Source organism: Colossoma macropomum, unplaced genomic scaffold (genome assembly GCF_904425465.1).
Source record: "Colossoma macropomum unplaced genomic scaffold, Colossoma_macropomum, whole genome shotgun sequence".
Classification (NCBI taxonomy): Eukaryota; Metazoa; Chordata; class Actinopteri; order Characiformes; family Serrasalmidae; genus Colossoma; species Colossoma macropomum.
Window position 1 is genome coordinate 947,776 of NW_023496050.1, and position 16,211 is coordinate 963,986.

Sequence of the window (16,211 nt, forward strand, 5' to 3'; positions counted from 1 at the left end):
AACCATCAGCTCTCACAAGAGTAAAGTATGGTGTTCCACAGGGCTCTGTCTTAGTACCCATGTTATTTACCTTATATATGCTACCACTAGGTACCATCATTACAAAACATGGCATCAGTTTCCACTGCTATGCCGATGATACACAATTATATATTTCAGCTAAACCAGAGAACAAAATTGAACTTAATCTTCTTGGTCCAAAAGCTGCTAGGGAAAATCTGCCTACGTTTACTCTTAATCTCGATAGTTTCTCAATTGCGCCAGGCACATCTGTAAAAAGTCTTGGTGTCACGATTGATCCCAGTCTGGCCTTCGATGAGCATATTACCAATATTACCAGAATAGCTTTCCTCCATCTGCGTAACATCGCTAAATTAAGAAATGCACTGTCGCTACAGGATGCAGAAACGTTAGTTCACGCCTTTATCATGTCCAGGTTAGATTACTGTAATGCTCTGCTTTCTGGTTGTTCCAGCCAAAACCTTAACAAGCAGTTAGTCCAGAATGCTGCAGCCAGAGTTCTCACCAAAACCAGGAAATTTGACCACATTAGCCTATTTTTGTGTACCTTACATTGGTTGCCAGTTAAATTCCGCATTGAGTACAAAATTCTTCTACTGACATATAAAGCTTTGAATGGTCTTGCTCCTCAGTACCTCAGTGACCTTATTTCCTATTATCAACCGACACGCCCACTTAGATCACAAGGTGCGGGCTCATTATTAGTACCCAGAATAAATAAAGTTACGTCAGGGGGAAGAGCCTTTTCATACAGCGCCCCCCAGCTTTGGAATAGCCTACCAGTCTGTGTTCGGGACTCAGACACAGCCTCCATCTTTAAGTCTAGGCTAAAAACTTACCTTTTTAGTCGAGCTTTTGGTTAATTTGTTTTCCTAACTATGTCCCTCTCATCAAATCGAATCGTGAGGTGCCTAGAGATTCCCACCCCCAGTTGCTATGTTTGTCAAACTTTAAGCTCAGGTCATCTGGTAGCATCTGTGGGACTTGTGCTAACAGAATAAAAAGATCAGTAACTGAAAAGGAAATCATAGTGGAAATCATGGTTATTATTCTTCTGTTTAACGCGTTATTTACAGGATTACCCACCTCATTCAATCGAATAGGAAATGTATTCTGAATGGCCTCAATCATGCTAGTCTATTCTGATTGAAGTGTATACATGGACGTATTCTATTCTGAATGAAATATTAGTCAGATTATTAACGAATTATTAGGCTGCATGTAAACATGGCTATTGATTCCATAGCTAAGAGGAGGAAGCACTCAGCTCTAACCCTGAGTCTGGTGTGATAATGTGATGTGGGAGTCTGTGGGTGTGGTTTGGCAATCACCAAATATTACTTAAGAACTTACAACTGCATATAATTTTAATTTAATATGACTTTTAATCTTTACAATGCACATGAGATATTTGTCATTTAGAACAGAACTGGTGCTCAACTCAGGACTAAAAATAACAATGGTAACAATGGTATGTGTGCAAAATTGGCCACGATCAGAATCTAATTATTTTTACTCATAACAATGTACAGTGTAAATAATTCGTCAGCATTATTAGGCCTACCTTCTAGCCTATGTGTTTCATGCATTAATTTAGCCCACAGAATAACTCTGGATACAACACAGTTATTCCACAGTCCTTACATAAAAGTTACACTTTAAAATAAGTGGGCAGTTCCTGTGTAGTTGTTATATAGGTACTGTGAAATAATGGAGTGGTAATATAGACATTGCTTTGGGGATAATACAAAACAATTAATGTCATAAAAGATACTTTGAGATAAGGCGACATCTCCTGCATTGTCACATTACAGAATGGTTTAAAGTTTACACTGGTTACAATGTCACAGCATTAGCAACATAAATATTAGCTAAATGTTTGGAAAGCTGGCTGATCCAGTGTAAGTAATGTATTAATGTAAGTTATTACATACTTTCTTTTACTGCTGGAAAAGTCCAGAACAAAACTGCTGTTCCAGTCTGATTACAAATGTAATTACACTTATGTTATTACCCTTACCCTTAGTTACAACTATCAAGATACACTTGTGTAATTACATGGGGCAAAACTGAAGTTGATACACATAAGGTGTACTTCTGTAATCAATCTGTAACAATGACTAAATCATCTGTAGTTACATTGTTGTTGCATATGTTGTTCATATGTAACTACACAGTTCTTAGAGACACTTAATATAAAGTGGGACCATGATATCTAACCCAAGGTGCTTACATATTTAATTCAAAAATAATTACAATGATAACAGCTAGTTCACTGTGATGCATTGCTTCAACATGCACCATGCACAGTATTTCAAAAATGCTCAACAGCTTTGATGTTGTTTTAGCTTAATAACAGTTAAGCAATACTCATTCAATGTTTTTAAGCATGTTTGAAGTCTTTCTTAAGAAATAGATAATATATAAACAAAAATAAGTAATGCTTACTCTGTGATCTTATGCCTTTGTTGAGTGTTAATAAGGTGGATATGTTGTCAACTTTACAGTAAGGGTAACAGAAATAATTAAGGGCTATATGTGTTTAAGTAATGCTTATTAAACATTATTATCAGGTTTCTAAATGTTGTTTAAGGGATATGTGTTTTAAACTTTGTGAAATGGGCCACTATGAGAATTAAGCAAAGCTAACTAATTATTACTAACTAAGTAATATTTATTAAGCACTCTTAGGCATTTATGAAGTGTTATTTCAAGACTCTTTTTTTTAGTTTTCAGTGGGGATTGTGTAGCACATTAACTAATGGTTAACTATCTATTGCGTAAAGCTTACTCTGTGCTTTTATGCATTTATTAAGTGTTAGTAAAGGTAGATATGTTTTCAACTTTACAAAGGGTCACAAAGAGCATAAAATAATTATTAACAATGCTTAATTAATGTATTTAAAGATAATTAATTCAGAGTTTGTTCTGTACAAAATTGAAAACTAATATATTAAAAGTAATGTGGTAACATTACATCAACATTACATGGTGAGAACAGAAAAAGCAAGCCTCTACATGAAGACCATGGATTCATTCCACAGATCTCAGCCTTTACCAAGAAGTCTTCATTTGGAGGATGGTCAAGTAAGTGGACAGTTTTTGTCTTATGCCAGTAGTTCCCAGCCTTGGTCCTGGAGTATCCCCTGTCCTGCACCTTGTGGACTTACACCTCAGGATGGGCTTATTAATGAGCAGAGTTTTGTTTCCTGAAAGCATGTTAGCACATGAATTACTGTTAAATTGTAGAGCGAGCATCACACGGCACACTCCTTCTACCAGTTATGATGATCTTAACACTAAGATTCTTTTGGGGAAAAACAGGGCAAGAATACTTCAGGAGCAGTTTTGGCAACTGAAGAATTCTACATCTGATAGTCAGACTTCCTTATCAAGTATTTTAGTTCTTACCCTAATTAACATTTAAATAATTACTGAATGTTAACATAAGGCTTTGCTGAATGGCCATGTGATGTTTTCATGCTAATGTTTGTCCTAGTATTTTTTTGATGAAAGATCAAGTAATATTACATAAATTGTTCATTAATGAAACGATATTGATAAAGAATTTATTTGTACATAAAATGATTAAATAGTGATTAGTTCTCACTGGCCAATTTCTTCACATTAATTAACACATTAATAAACTAATTAATAATATCTGAATTAATGTGTTAGCTATCATTAGTATCATTAGTAAATGGTTAATTGAGACAGTATTTAAGCATTTTTGTAATGATTAGAAAACCACTTAATAATATCTAAAATAATGTTCATTCTCATTTCTGTCATTGGTTAATGATTAATTAAGACATTACTTAATCATTTAGTAATGATTATAAAACAGGTAAGTGTATGATATTTATCATTAATAACATTAGTTAATGTTTAATTATGACATTTTTAATCATTTAGTAATGATTATAAAATATTTAAAATCTAAAATAGTATGCAATTTTTCATTAATAACATGAATTAATGTTTAATTAGGACATTACTTAACCTTTTAGCAATGATTATAAACTACTTAATAAAATCTAAGAGTATGCTATTTATCATCAATAACATTAGTTAATGATTAATTAAGATATATCTTAACCATTTGGGCAGTTCTGGAGCCTATCCCAGCGCTCATACTTCACAGAACAAGAGATTTAATTCATATATTTAACCAGAGTTGGAAAGGTTAATTTAAAAATGTATTACTGATTACTGTTCACTTCATAGAAAATGTAACTGTAACCTAATCTAAAGATTTCTATTTAGAAGTAAAAATCTGATTGTGTTACTTTTGGATTATTTGTCCTTTCATATAATTAAATAAAGAAAAAAAAATCAACAAGTCTTTTTCCATCAAGAAATGGTTATTTTTCCATTTTGTTTCATGAAACAAAATGATACTTTTGATGATATATTGTCCACTGGTTATGTTTGACATTTGTACTTCCATTTGAAAATTGGTTATTCTAGAGCTGCAGAGAAGGTGGAATATAAGAAGCTGATAAAAAGCTGAGGAAATGAAAATAATTGGTACACTGAGACTAAAACCTTAGGAGTATCCAGTTCATTGAGTTCAACAATTATGCAAATGCAATTTAATTAAAACTACACTGCTCTGCTGGCACTTATTTGTTAAAAATCTGTTGCTTACTAAACCAAAAGATCAATCTGGTAGACATCTTCATTTAAGATTCCTCCTCATCAATACTTATTAAATGGAAACCACTCTAAAAACCTTTAGCTGATGTGCTTGGAGTTTTGCTTCTGATGTAAATCGTAGAGGCTTCCAAAACTCTTAAGCAATTTCAGCATCCACACAAATCAGCATGTCCTACATGTTGAAAAGGCAGTTTACATGAACTCTGAGTCAGGACTGGCTGACTAAGGTACAAATAATGATAATTTACACATTAACTTTAAGCACCTATCATTCGAAATCTGCTGAAGAAAGAAATCACACATATGAAAGTGAAGCTTTGCTGCTCGTGCTCGGTTCTCTTTACCCTTTACGTTTCTGAACTGTTAATGTTAGCTCACTACAAATCTGACAAGTTCACGTTAGTAAAAATTTTTAAACCTAAACCTAGACAGTCTGTAAAAAATGAGAAAAGAGTTTACTTCCAGTTTGCTGCTGTACACTGATGTGTTATATAAATCCAGATAAAGTGTCTGATTCAGATATCTTTGCGAAAACATTGCAGATCTTAGTTCTGCCAATAAAGACAAAATACTTACTAAAATTTCTATAGAAACAGGCTGAATAAAAGACCACAAACTGCTGCTGAGGAGGGGGATTCTTTAAAAATCTCTGCTGGCAGCAGGACCCGCTCCCTGCTTCCCAAAATGAAAAACTCTTCAAATCTACATATTTATCACTTAAAATGGTGAATTCAGACAAAAGGTGACAAGGTTGCATGAATGTGTTTTATTGTAATCCTGAAGTTAATCACTCTGTTGTATAAAGTACCTGTTTTTACTGTAACTGTAACCGATGACCGTTACCTTTTTATCCTGATTGCTTAACATGTATTCTGTTACTACCAAACCCTGTATTTAGCATTACTAAAGCATTACTTCTTCATCGGTTCAGGATGTTTGTGAACCCCGAATTAAAGTGATGATATATTTAGCATTACTAAATTATTACTGGGGTGACATGGTGGTGCATTGGGTAGCGCTGTCACCTCACAGCAAGAAAAGGTCTGGATTTGGCTCCCTGGCTGTGTGACCAGGGTCCTTTCTGTGTGGAGTCTGCATGTTCTCTCTGTGTTTGTGTGGGTTTCCTCCAGGTGCTCTGGTTTCCTCCCACAGTCCAAAGACATGCAGTCAGGCTAATTGGACATGCTAAATTGCCCCTAAGTGTGAGTGTGTGAGTGATATATTAATATTGTACTTAAGTAAAAAATACATGTTCATGTTCTAGTTGTAAAAAAATAATAAGTTAATAATTCTAGCAGTAACTATTTGGTAATAAAATAATAATGGTAACAAGCTGTAAAAACCTAAATTATATGTGTTTTTTTGGTTTATATATAATAATTAATTAGTAACTATTACAATAAAGTGAAAAGTGAGTAGTTCTATACCATTAGTCAGACATTGTATTTATTTATTTATTTATTTATTTTTTTACTATTATAGTAATAAGCTGTCCAGCTCTAACAGCATAAGATTTGCTGAATCAACACATCAGTTACACTGTAAAAAATTTAACTAATGGTTACTTTAAAAAATTATGGCAACAAGTGACACATAATATAATTTAATAGATTTTACTTACCTAAACTTTGATTAAAATGCATTAAATAAGTGAACTAAATTTAAGCAAAAAAAAATAAAAAATAGCAAATGTTAACAAATTAATTTAACAAGGAAAATTTAGTAATATCTACCAAGTGTCTGAGCAAAATTACTTCATATTTACTCAATATCTGGGGAAAATGTATTTATATTTACTAAATATCTGGCAAAAACTGGTTTACATTTACTACACTTTACTAGAGCTGTGGTTGCAAAACTTTACTGTAAACATATATAGTGGAAAAGTATAAGACATTACTGTATGCTTTTTTGCCAACCGTAAATTTCTCTGTTGAGAACTGTTGTTTGTCTCATGCAAAATGTCTGATCAATAAACCAACACCCACATGTGTAATCAGTCCCCCATCCAAACCAAAGAAAGGAAACTGTGGTGGTCTTTAGAAAATGAACTGGGAATGAAAACAGCCTGATGTTCTTCAAAGTTGTTAGCTAACAAATATTGCAATCTGAGGCTGCAGCTACTGAAGCAGCATCAAAACAAACACTGTTCATGATCAAGTCAGAGGTTACTGATACTTAGTATAAAATAATTACACAAGTAAAAGTATCTTCCCCAAAACAACGTAAGTAGAAATGTGAAATGAGCAGGCTGAATATATCTTAAGTACTCAGTACTGCAATGGAATTGTTTAGTCTAAGATACAAAGCTCCACAGTCAGAGATGTAATCAATCACAAAGCAGTACAAATATTGCCACCATCAAAACATTTTGAAATTAAACACAAAAAATGGAATTTATAACTAAATACCTATCATTTACTTTCTAGTCATGTTGAATATAATTACACTAATATAATAACACTGTAAGGTTAGCAGACAGTGATGTTACTGCTCATGATGCACAGTAAAGCTTTAGTTAACCTAATAAAAATATAATTAGTCATTAGTTACTTATAAATAATGTGTTATTTAAGAATGTTATTACATAATAACTGATTACGTACTTAATTAATAATTGAGTACAGTGTTACTGATATTTATAGTGTTTCTAATATTTTAGTTTGTTATTAGTTCACAGCTTATTTACTCATTAACTATATTATAACTGCTGCTTATTATGCTGCTACTGAACAGATGAGTGTTTACTCATTATAAATAAGTAACATTAGAACCACCTATGAATTGCTTAATTATCTGTTAATTCTTTTACTGATTTATTGTTGCATTTTTCATCCATTTGTACTGTCTTGTATAGATCACAGTACTTGTGTGTGGGAGATATACAGCAGTCAAATATGAGATGTCAGGTGTGATACTGACAATATCTGTTATAGTATTATCTTATTTTAAATTTTAAGGTGCCCAAAGGGTTCTTTTGGACCCTTAAATAACCTGTCATTGAATGTGATGTGCAAGTGTGAAGGACTCATGTTAGCTTAACAAAAAAAAAAAGTGTTCATGATTGCTTTTTGGTTTATTGCATAGAATAATTTAGAATAAACATTAATTGTTAACATGTGTATACTTTTAAAGAGAAATTACACTGTGAAAAAAGGTTTATCCATTCAACCTAAAATAAGATGTGGTAACAGCCAATTGAATTAGTTTTATTCAACTGAAAAAAATTACTTTGATTGAAAAAATTGTTCATTCAAAGTGTTTATTTAATTAAATAAATATTTATTTAAAAAATATATTAAATGAAGTTAAAACTAGTTAATTTACTTTTTACCACATGAAGATTTTTTTAGATTGAACTAATGAGGCATTTTTACAAGTCAAGTCTTAGTCATGAGTTTGTAACATAATTAGTAGTAAAAATGGCCTCTTTACTGAGAGGGACACTGAGCAGTAATTAATTAATAACAATAAATCAGTAGGTGACTCATCAGATCAACCTAAAAAAAAATGACTTCATGTGGTAACAAGCAATTTACCTAGTTTTATTCAACTAAAAAAAAAATAATTATTATGATTATTACTGTTGCATGAAATGATGTATGAATTAATGTTATTTCATGCACATTTATTGTTTTATCATTTGCATGCATGTATTAAATATGTATGCGTATTGTTGAAAGCATTATTTATTTATTTTTGTTTTTACCAAGGAACATTTTCAGTATCAAGGTAACTTTTTCAAAACTCTACACACATCTCTCTGCAGAAATATGCAGCTCAGCACAACAGTTCAATTTATACTGAAAATGCTACAAACACAGCTATAAACACTGCAGGAACATTTCAAAATAAACCCATTCCATCAAAACATAAACATTAGTGACTTTATAACAGGAATACTTCATCAGCTGTAGTCATAGTTTTTTTATTAGTTGGTTTATTATTCTTCGGCTGATTATGAAAACAACACTGTAAAAAAGTGGAATAGAACAGAGGTTGATTCTAAGTTTTATGGAGGTTTGATTTTATGTAAAATATTGATTTTTTAAACTAAAGATTACTTTGCATTGTTTCACTGAATTAATTTATTTGAGTTGAATTAAAGCAGTTAATCTGTTTGTTACACTGTTAAAAGTGGCTGGTCATGTCTACTTAAAAAAATTATTCCATGTGGTTGCAAGCAATTGAACTAGCTTTATTCAACTTAAATAAATACTTTGAATAAACGATTCTTTTTAAGTTGAATAAAACATTCAATTGCTTGTTACCACATGAAGTAATTTTTAGGTAGATCTGAAAAGCCACTTTTTAAGCCACTTTTTACAGTGTACCACATTAAATTAAATTAGGTTAAATTGACAAAACATTTTTAACAGTGAATGAAAAACTCATTGCATGAGAAAAACTACAGAACTGAATGGTGTATCTTTTGCATAGAAACAAATTATGTAATCGAGACTAAAAAATCCAGCACTTGACATTATCTAGCAAGAAAATAGTCACAGATACTGTAAATGTAAATCTACCTGATTTGTATTATGATGCCCTCTCTACTTATACATGTATGAATGTGCAGTTGCTCATTATGTGCTGGGTCCATAATGGACCATCCATTGTGAACAATCCAAGTGACCCCTTATTATAGATGATCAACAACTGAGTATGACTTCAGCTCAGATAAGACTCAGTTGTGATTAACCTGAGAAAAATAATTTCAATCAGCAGTCTGTCTCTATAACTGTTATTATTTTTGTGCTTTAAATATTGTCTAATATATATTATTTGTGATTTTGCAAATTAATATGCAGTTTATTTTAACATTATGTGTTCAGTGTAACAGTTTTGTAACAGCGTATGTAAGCATTTGTAAATTGGGACACAGAAATACCCAGTTGTGTTAAAGGCTGAGACTGAGTGAAAAGAGAATTAAAGAATTTTGGAAATTGTGGTGACTAATGGAATTCTGTGTTCAAGCATGAAAAAAACTCTTCACTGTTTGGTCCAATTAAAGTGTTGTTGTTCTGACTGTGTGAAGAGTTTTGAAAAAGAGAAATCAGTACTGATCATGCTCATTAGCAATTGTAAAAATGTAATATGAAACTGCTATAATTAATGCAAGTTATTTTTAATACAAATGCAGAACAAATATAAGTTTAATGACAGAGTGCACTATAAGTGTCCTGTAGAAAACGTCAGGACCAGCCAACCAGATTTCTTTATTTTAATAAATTGATTCGCTTAAACATGAAGTGCAAACAATTATTATAAAGAACTCACAGTACACTCTGCATTCAGTCTGCACTGGTGCACTGATGTTAAAGACAAAGTTTAGTTTGTGCTGCAGTGCAAACACAATAGTGTTACTCACGTCATCAAACCACATCACCACACAGACACATCTCTACAGAAACATCACACAAACATAAATGTCAATCACTTCATTCTCCCTGTTATAAAATCCTGTTTAACCTCCTTAGTGCAATGAAAAGTGATCAGCTTTGAAAAGTTTCATTTTGGGCAGCTCTCTCTCTCTCTCTCTCTCTCTCTCAATTCAATATCAATTTTAATTGCTTTGTTCATGACAAATAGTGCTACATTTGTATTGCCAAAGTAACATCTTACAGCGTTTGAGATTTTAAAATGGAAAAGCAGCTATTTGAAAGGTGAACATGCTTAAGAAAACCAAATAATTGTTCATCTAAAACGTTAAACATTGCAAAATTACAGCATTGTAATGGTAATCCTCTGTCTTCCAGTAATGTGTTCAATGCATTAATTTATGAAGGTTATCATTTTGATTAAATTCTAAGATTCTGCCTCCTAGCTGAGTGTTTACAGGAGTGTTTTTTAGAGAGTTAATTCTCTCTCTCTCTCTCTCTCTCTCTCTCTCTCTCTCTCTCTCTCTCTCTCAGACCGACAGACAGACAGACAGACAGACAGACACACACACACACACACACACACACACACACACTTAAGAGGAGTGTTCTATTCTCTCTCACACACACACACTGAGGAGTTGTCATTAAGCCCAAATCCAGCGTAGAGGGGTTCAGTAAATGTGGAGTGGAATGTGTGTAAGTGTGTGAGTGTGTGTGGATCAGAAGAGACGCTGTAGAAGGACAGAGTGCCGGCCCCCCAGTCCACATACACTCCTATTCTCTTAGATCTGATGAGCTGATGGGGGATCACAGTTTTTTTATTATTGTGCCAGACAGAGTGACCTTTATCATCAGAGCAGAGCAGTCTCCATGACTGATTATTGCGTCCAAACTCAGACTCATTACTTCCTCCTTTTCTCTTGATTCCTCTGTAGGTCACTGCTATAACAGCTAACTCTCCGCTCCACTCAGCCTCCCAGTAACAGCGTCCATTTAAACTCTCCACACACAGAACCTGAGGCCACCAATCAAATCTGTCTGGATGATCCGGATACGGCTGATGTTCTCCCACATTATCCACCTTCCTGTTCTCCTCAGACAGAGAGAGGACTCTGTTTGCTGTGTTTGAGTCCAGAGTGAGTTCACACACATCTAAACACACAATAAACACAGATTAGAACAGAACACCAACACAGACAGTGTGTGTGTGTGTGTGTGTGTGTGTGTGTGATCTTACATTTCCTCAGACTCGGTTTGATCCACATTTTCCCGTCATTTTCCACCCTGAAGAAGACACACACACACACACACACACACACACACAGAAAAATGCTCTTATATGTTTAACACATTTTTAAAAAATCTTATTTTTACCACACACACATTCTCTCTCTCTCTCTCTCTCTCTCTCTCTCTCTCTCTGACACATTCTCTCTCTCTCTCTCTCTCTCTCTCTCTCTCTCTCTCTCTCTCACACACACACACACACACACACACACACACTGAGTAATTTTAAATTTTAAATGTACATTCACTGAAAAGTAAAATGTTCACATCCCCTGTCTTTCTTACTTCTAACTAACTGGCTGCTCATGAGCTGCAGGGTTTAATATACACAGTGAAGTAGTGGAGCTGTGAACAAACATGAGACTAAACAGGAAGTGAAAGTTCAGTGATGAAGACAGTGATGTTAATATGGTGCTGTTTCACTGCAGACAAGAAAACAGAGAGAAGCACATTTTGCGTTTTGTTGTCCCAAAAAACACTTAGACAGAATGTGTCTGATCTCTTTTTGGCTCTCTCTCTGACTCTCTGCCTGTCTCCCTCTGTCTACCTCTCTCGGATTATCTCTTTCTGATCCCACCCCCCCCTCAGTTCAGTTTAGTTCAACAGTGTTTTATTGGCAAGAATGTAATAAAAGAAACTTGTCAAAACGAACAAGAAACACAAACATAAATAAGAGAAAGGTATCATTATAGATACAGTAGAACGCTAAAAGTTATTTACAGGGTTATTAGTAGTTAATAAAAAAAAGGAAAATAAATAATAAATACCATAATAAAGAGTAATAATCTGAAACAGTAATAATGATTGTTATGCCCGAATAAGTGTATGTTTTAGCTTGTTCGATGTTATTGTTGTTAACTGTAAAAATATAGCTCCCTTGACTTTTAGACCTCTTTTAAAATGTTACTATTTTGATTTTTGGGTGCTTTATTTTCAAAGCCCAATTTTCACAAAAGTTTTCCAAGATTTCTAAACTTTGTTGTAGCACCTCTCAGGAAGGTGATGGGAGGATGAGGTCATCTGCATAGGCACCTAATTGTGGTTATCACCCACAGACAGGCCAGGTATTTCATCACACTGATCCAATATTCAGCCAGTTCATTAATATATATGTGTATATATTAAACAGAGTGGGGTTTAGGCTGCAGCCTTGTCTCACTCCTCAGGAGTGTGGAAAGAACTCAGTTCTGATCAATTTTCACTGCACTTTACTGTGAGAATACATTGATTTAATGACATCATACATCCCCCCCACACCACTTTCAATTAGTTTATAAAATAGTCCATTGTTCCAAATTGAGTCAATAGCTTTTTGAAAGTCTACAAAACATGCAAAAATGTTGCCATTATTTTGGTTTATATATTTATCAGTTGGTGTGTGAAGAGTGTAAATGTGGTCAGATGTTTGATAATGTGGTAAGAAGCCAATCTGATTTCTGTTTAGAACATTATGTTCTGTTAGGCAGTTTGTTGTCTGAGTGTTGAGGATGCTGCAGAAGACCTTTCTCAGATTACTGTTCACACAAATTCCTCTGTAACTGTTTGGGTCAGATTTATCTCCAGATTTAAATATGGGGGTAATGAGTCCCTCATTCCAGACTGTCAGGAAATGGCCTACATTTAAAATGATATTGAACAGTTTTAGAATAGCCAGTTTGAAATTATGCTCTATGTTTTATAGCATTTTGTTTAAGATGCCATCTGTACCACAGGCCTTTCTGTGTTGGAGGCCTCTGAGTTTTTTCTCTAATTCTTCCTTTGTGATTGGGAAGTTTAGAGGATTTAGATCATACTTAATTGTTTTATTTTAGGTTTGTCATTTGTAACTGTTCTTTTCAGGTATATTGTAATTTGGCTGTGGTCAGATAGGGGTGTTTACGGCTTGACTGTGAAGTCTCTCAGGAAAGTCAGGCCCAAATCTGTTATGGTGTAGTCTACCATACTGCTGCCAAGAGCTGAGCTGTAGGTGAGCTGACCGAAGGAGTCCCCTCACAGCTGTTCATTTACTATGTACAGACGCAGGCTTCGACAGAGCTGCAGCTTCCTGTTATAAAGCGATCGCCTTGAGTGCGATTGCCTCTCTATCTGACTCTCACACTCTTTCTCTCTCTGTCTCTGTCTCTCTCTCTGACTCTAACTCTTTGTGTCTCTAACTCTCTCTGTTGCTCTCTGACTCTCTTTCTGTCTCTCTTAGTCTTTCTCTCTCTCTCTAGTCTGTTTTTCTCTCTGACCCTAACTCTCTCTGTCGCTCTCTTTCTCTGTCTCTCTCTCTCTCTCTCTCTCTCTCTCTCTCTCTCTCTCTCTCTCTCTCTCTGTGTCTCCACCTCTAAAGTCATGTGTAACTTTGGCTGGTAGACAGTCTTAAGTGTCTTTTCCAGAGTTCTATGTTAACATGATTGTTTCTGAGACTGAGGCTAATGAGGGTCAGCTTCTCTCCTTTGGAGCACAGCAGAAACTAGTATCAGCTGGTAAGAGTGTGTTATAGCTGTGTTAAATCTCTTCATTTCCATGAGCTAAAAGGAAGCAAGATGTGACTCCAGATGGAGAGCCCACCTCTCTGTCCCTGAGGGTCTGTGGCCTTCATGGAGGTTCTTGTACAAAAGCCCTCTTGGCAAAAGTAGACAACCACCTCGGACCCCCATGAGCCAAGACCCCCTTGAAAATATAACATAGATTAACTGAAAGTGTTAATGTTAAATAACCTATTCTGAAATAAATATACATTTTAAATATAGCAGCCTCGCCCTCTGGTCATACTTATAATGAATTATAAGAACTATATGGTAACACTTTCTATGAATGTCACCTTTGTAAGCATCTATAAACACATTCATAACATGTTATAATGCATTCATAAGACATTATAAACATAGCCATAAATATTTATAAAAATGCATTATATTTTATAGCCATGTTTAGTATGCATTATGAATTTGTAACATAATACATTATAAGTACTGATCATAAATTATAAGAGCTCATAAGTCATATTTGTCCGCTCTAATTAAAGTGAAGCACACTGTACTAAAGCCTCCTCCAGTGTTACGAGTGAGGCTTCAAGTTGAAGTATTTACTAAAGAATTTACTGAAACACTAAAATATACACAATAAAGCACATTACAGGCTTCAAATGTCAGAGTTTAAACTAGTGCTGCCATCAGTGTTTTACCCAATGTGGGAAAGTTAATGTACACCACCATTAGCTTGGTATTTGTTTTTACTTTACGCTCTCCAAGCTGGGACTGACTTCTTTGGCACTGAAATTATAACATGTTATTAACACTATTTATAATGCATTATATTAACAATTATAATGTACAATAAACATGGCTATAAAGTGTAATTCAGTGTCATTCTTTTTTATAAATGTTTATAATCATGTTTATAATGCCTTATGAATACATTATAACATGTTATAAATGTGTTTATAGATGCTTACAAATGCGACATTCATAGAAAGTGTTACCAACTATATTATTAGGTGATGACACAACTGCACAAAAACAGAAAAAATGACAGACATAATCAAGGCAAAAATTATGATCTATGTTTTAGAGAGGAGTGTAGAACCCAATGTTTTAATAATTAATAATGACCAGATATGCAATAAAAGTTTGCACTTGCTTTATTTAAAACTGTTTAACTTTAAAAAAATAATAAAGCAATAATATTTTACTAATGAAATACTTTATTACATTCTTGGGAATTGATAGCTATACTGACCATAATTTGACACAAATCCATATTGTAGTTGGGTATCTTCACTCTTTCAGTAATTAATGTTTCACTCTCTATATTATAGATTTTGAATAAGGTGTAATGTTTATTTTAATGAGCTTTTAGCCAAAATCTTTTCTTCATAGACTCTCCTCCAGGTCTGATATGATTGGCTTGCAACTTACAAGGTCTAATATAATTGACAGAGCTGGAGGTTCCACTTTTCACATTAGAAATTCTCACATCACATACATCACATAAGAAATGCTATGTAATCATATCTATTGTAATAAATAAATAGTAAATAGATATATAAATGTGTCCAAATGAACACATCATTTGTGAAATACACTAGTATCATGAAATCTCAAATCATTATTAAAATAAGCCTGTCATTATTGTCAGTTTCAAAATGTGTTCAGCCATTCAGTTTAAAATTTCATTCCAAAAATTCAGTTCTCATTTGTGTTATTATCAAAGGAATGAAATGCTCATGAGTCTCTACAAATAGGTAATATATTTAGCTTTAAGTTTCAACCTGATAAAAAGTTACAAAATATAATTTCCAACATGTCTGTTTTGTAATGAAACAACAAATTTCTTTAGGAACTTAAGATGCGCTTCATACCAGCTTCTTCAGCCTATAATCATTTCACACTTTACAGTTTTATCTGTTTTAAGTTTTTCTCCATCAGAAATGTTTCTTCCATCTGCTTTCTTTATGACTTGGTCCAGACCAGCATCTGAACACATAAGATAAGTGCTAAATAGTCTCACTAATGAGTAACTAGATCCATTAGTGTTTTATTCAATTCTGAAACTTTTTAGCATTTCTGGTCAGATAAGAGGCAGAATTCAACATTCAGACAACCAAATACTCTCTTACACACACTTACAGTTACAGCTGAAATTCCGTCACATATTATCATCTGTTTTGTAGTATGAACAGAAACCAGTATCAGTCCTACATGAAGTCTTAAAAGTGGAGGCTTTTCACAAAAGAAGGGTTCATTCTTGTAAGATTTCATCTCATTGATGCTCTCCTTGTTCCATGCTGGTATGATTTCTATGTGCACTAAGAAGTGTCATAGGAGCCATTAGGTAACTGCATTTTGCTGGATGTCCCAGAAACATCTTAGCAAA

General features: G+C 33.7%; 1 protein-coding gene across 1 annotated transcript in view; it reads right to left on the reverse strand.

Annotated features, from left to right (window-relative positions):
* Nucleotides 1-10,055: 10,055 nt before the first annotated feature.
* LOC118804491 overlaps nt 10,056-16,211 on the reverse strand; it is a 63,639-nt gene continuing 57,483 nt past the window's right edge. Inside the window, exons 13-15 of the mRNA XM_036564978.1 lie at nt 11,302-11,348; nt 10,908-11,216; nt 10,056-10,084 (exon numbers count right to left, since the gene is read on the reverse strand). Coding sequence (XP_036420871.1) covers nt 10,056-10,084; nt 10,908-11,216; nt 11,302-11,348 — 385 coding nt within the window. The remainder of the gene's footprint in view (nt 10,085-10,907; nt 11,217-11,301; nt 11,349-16,211) is intronic.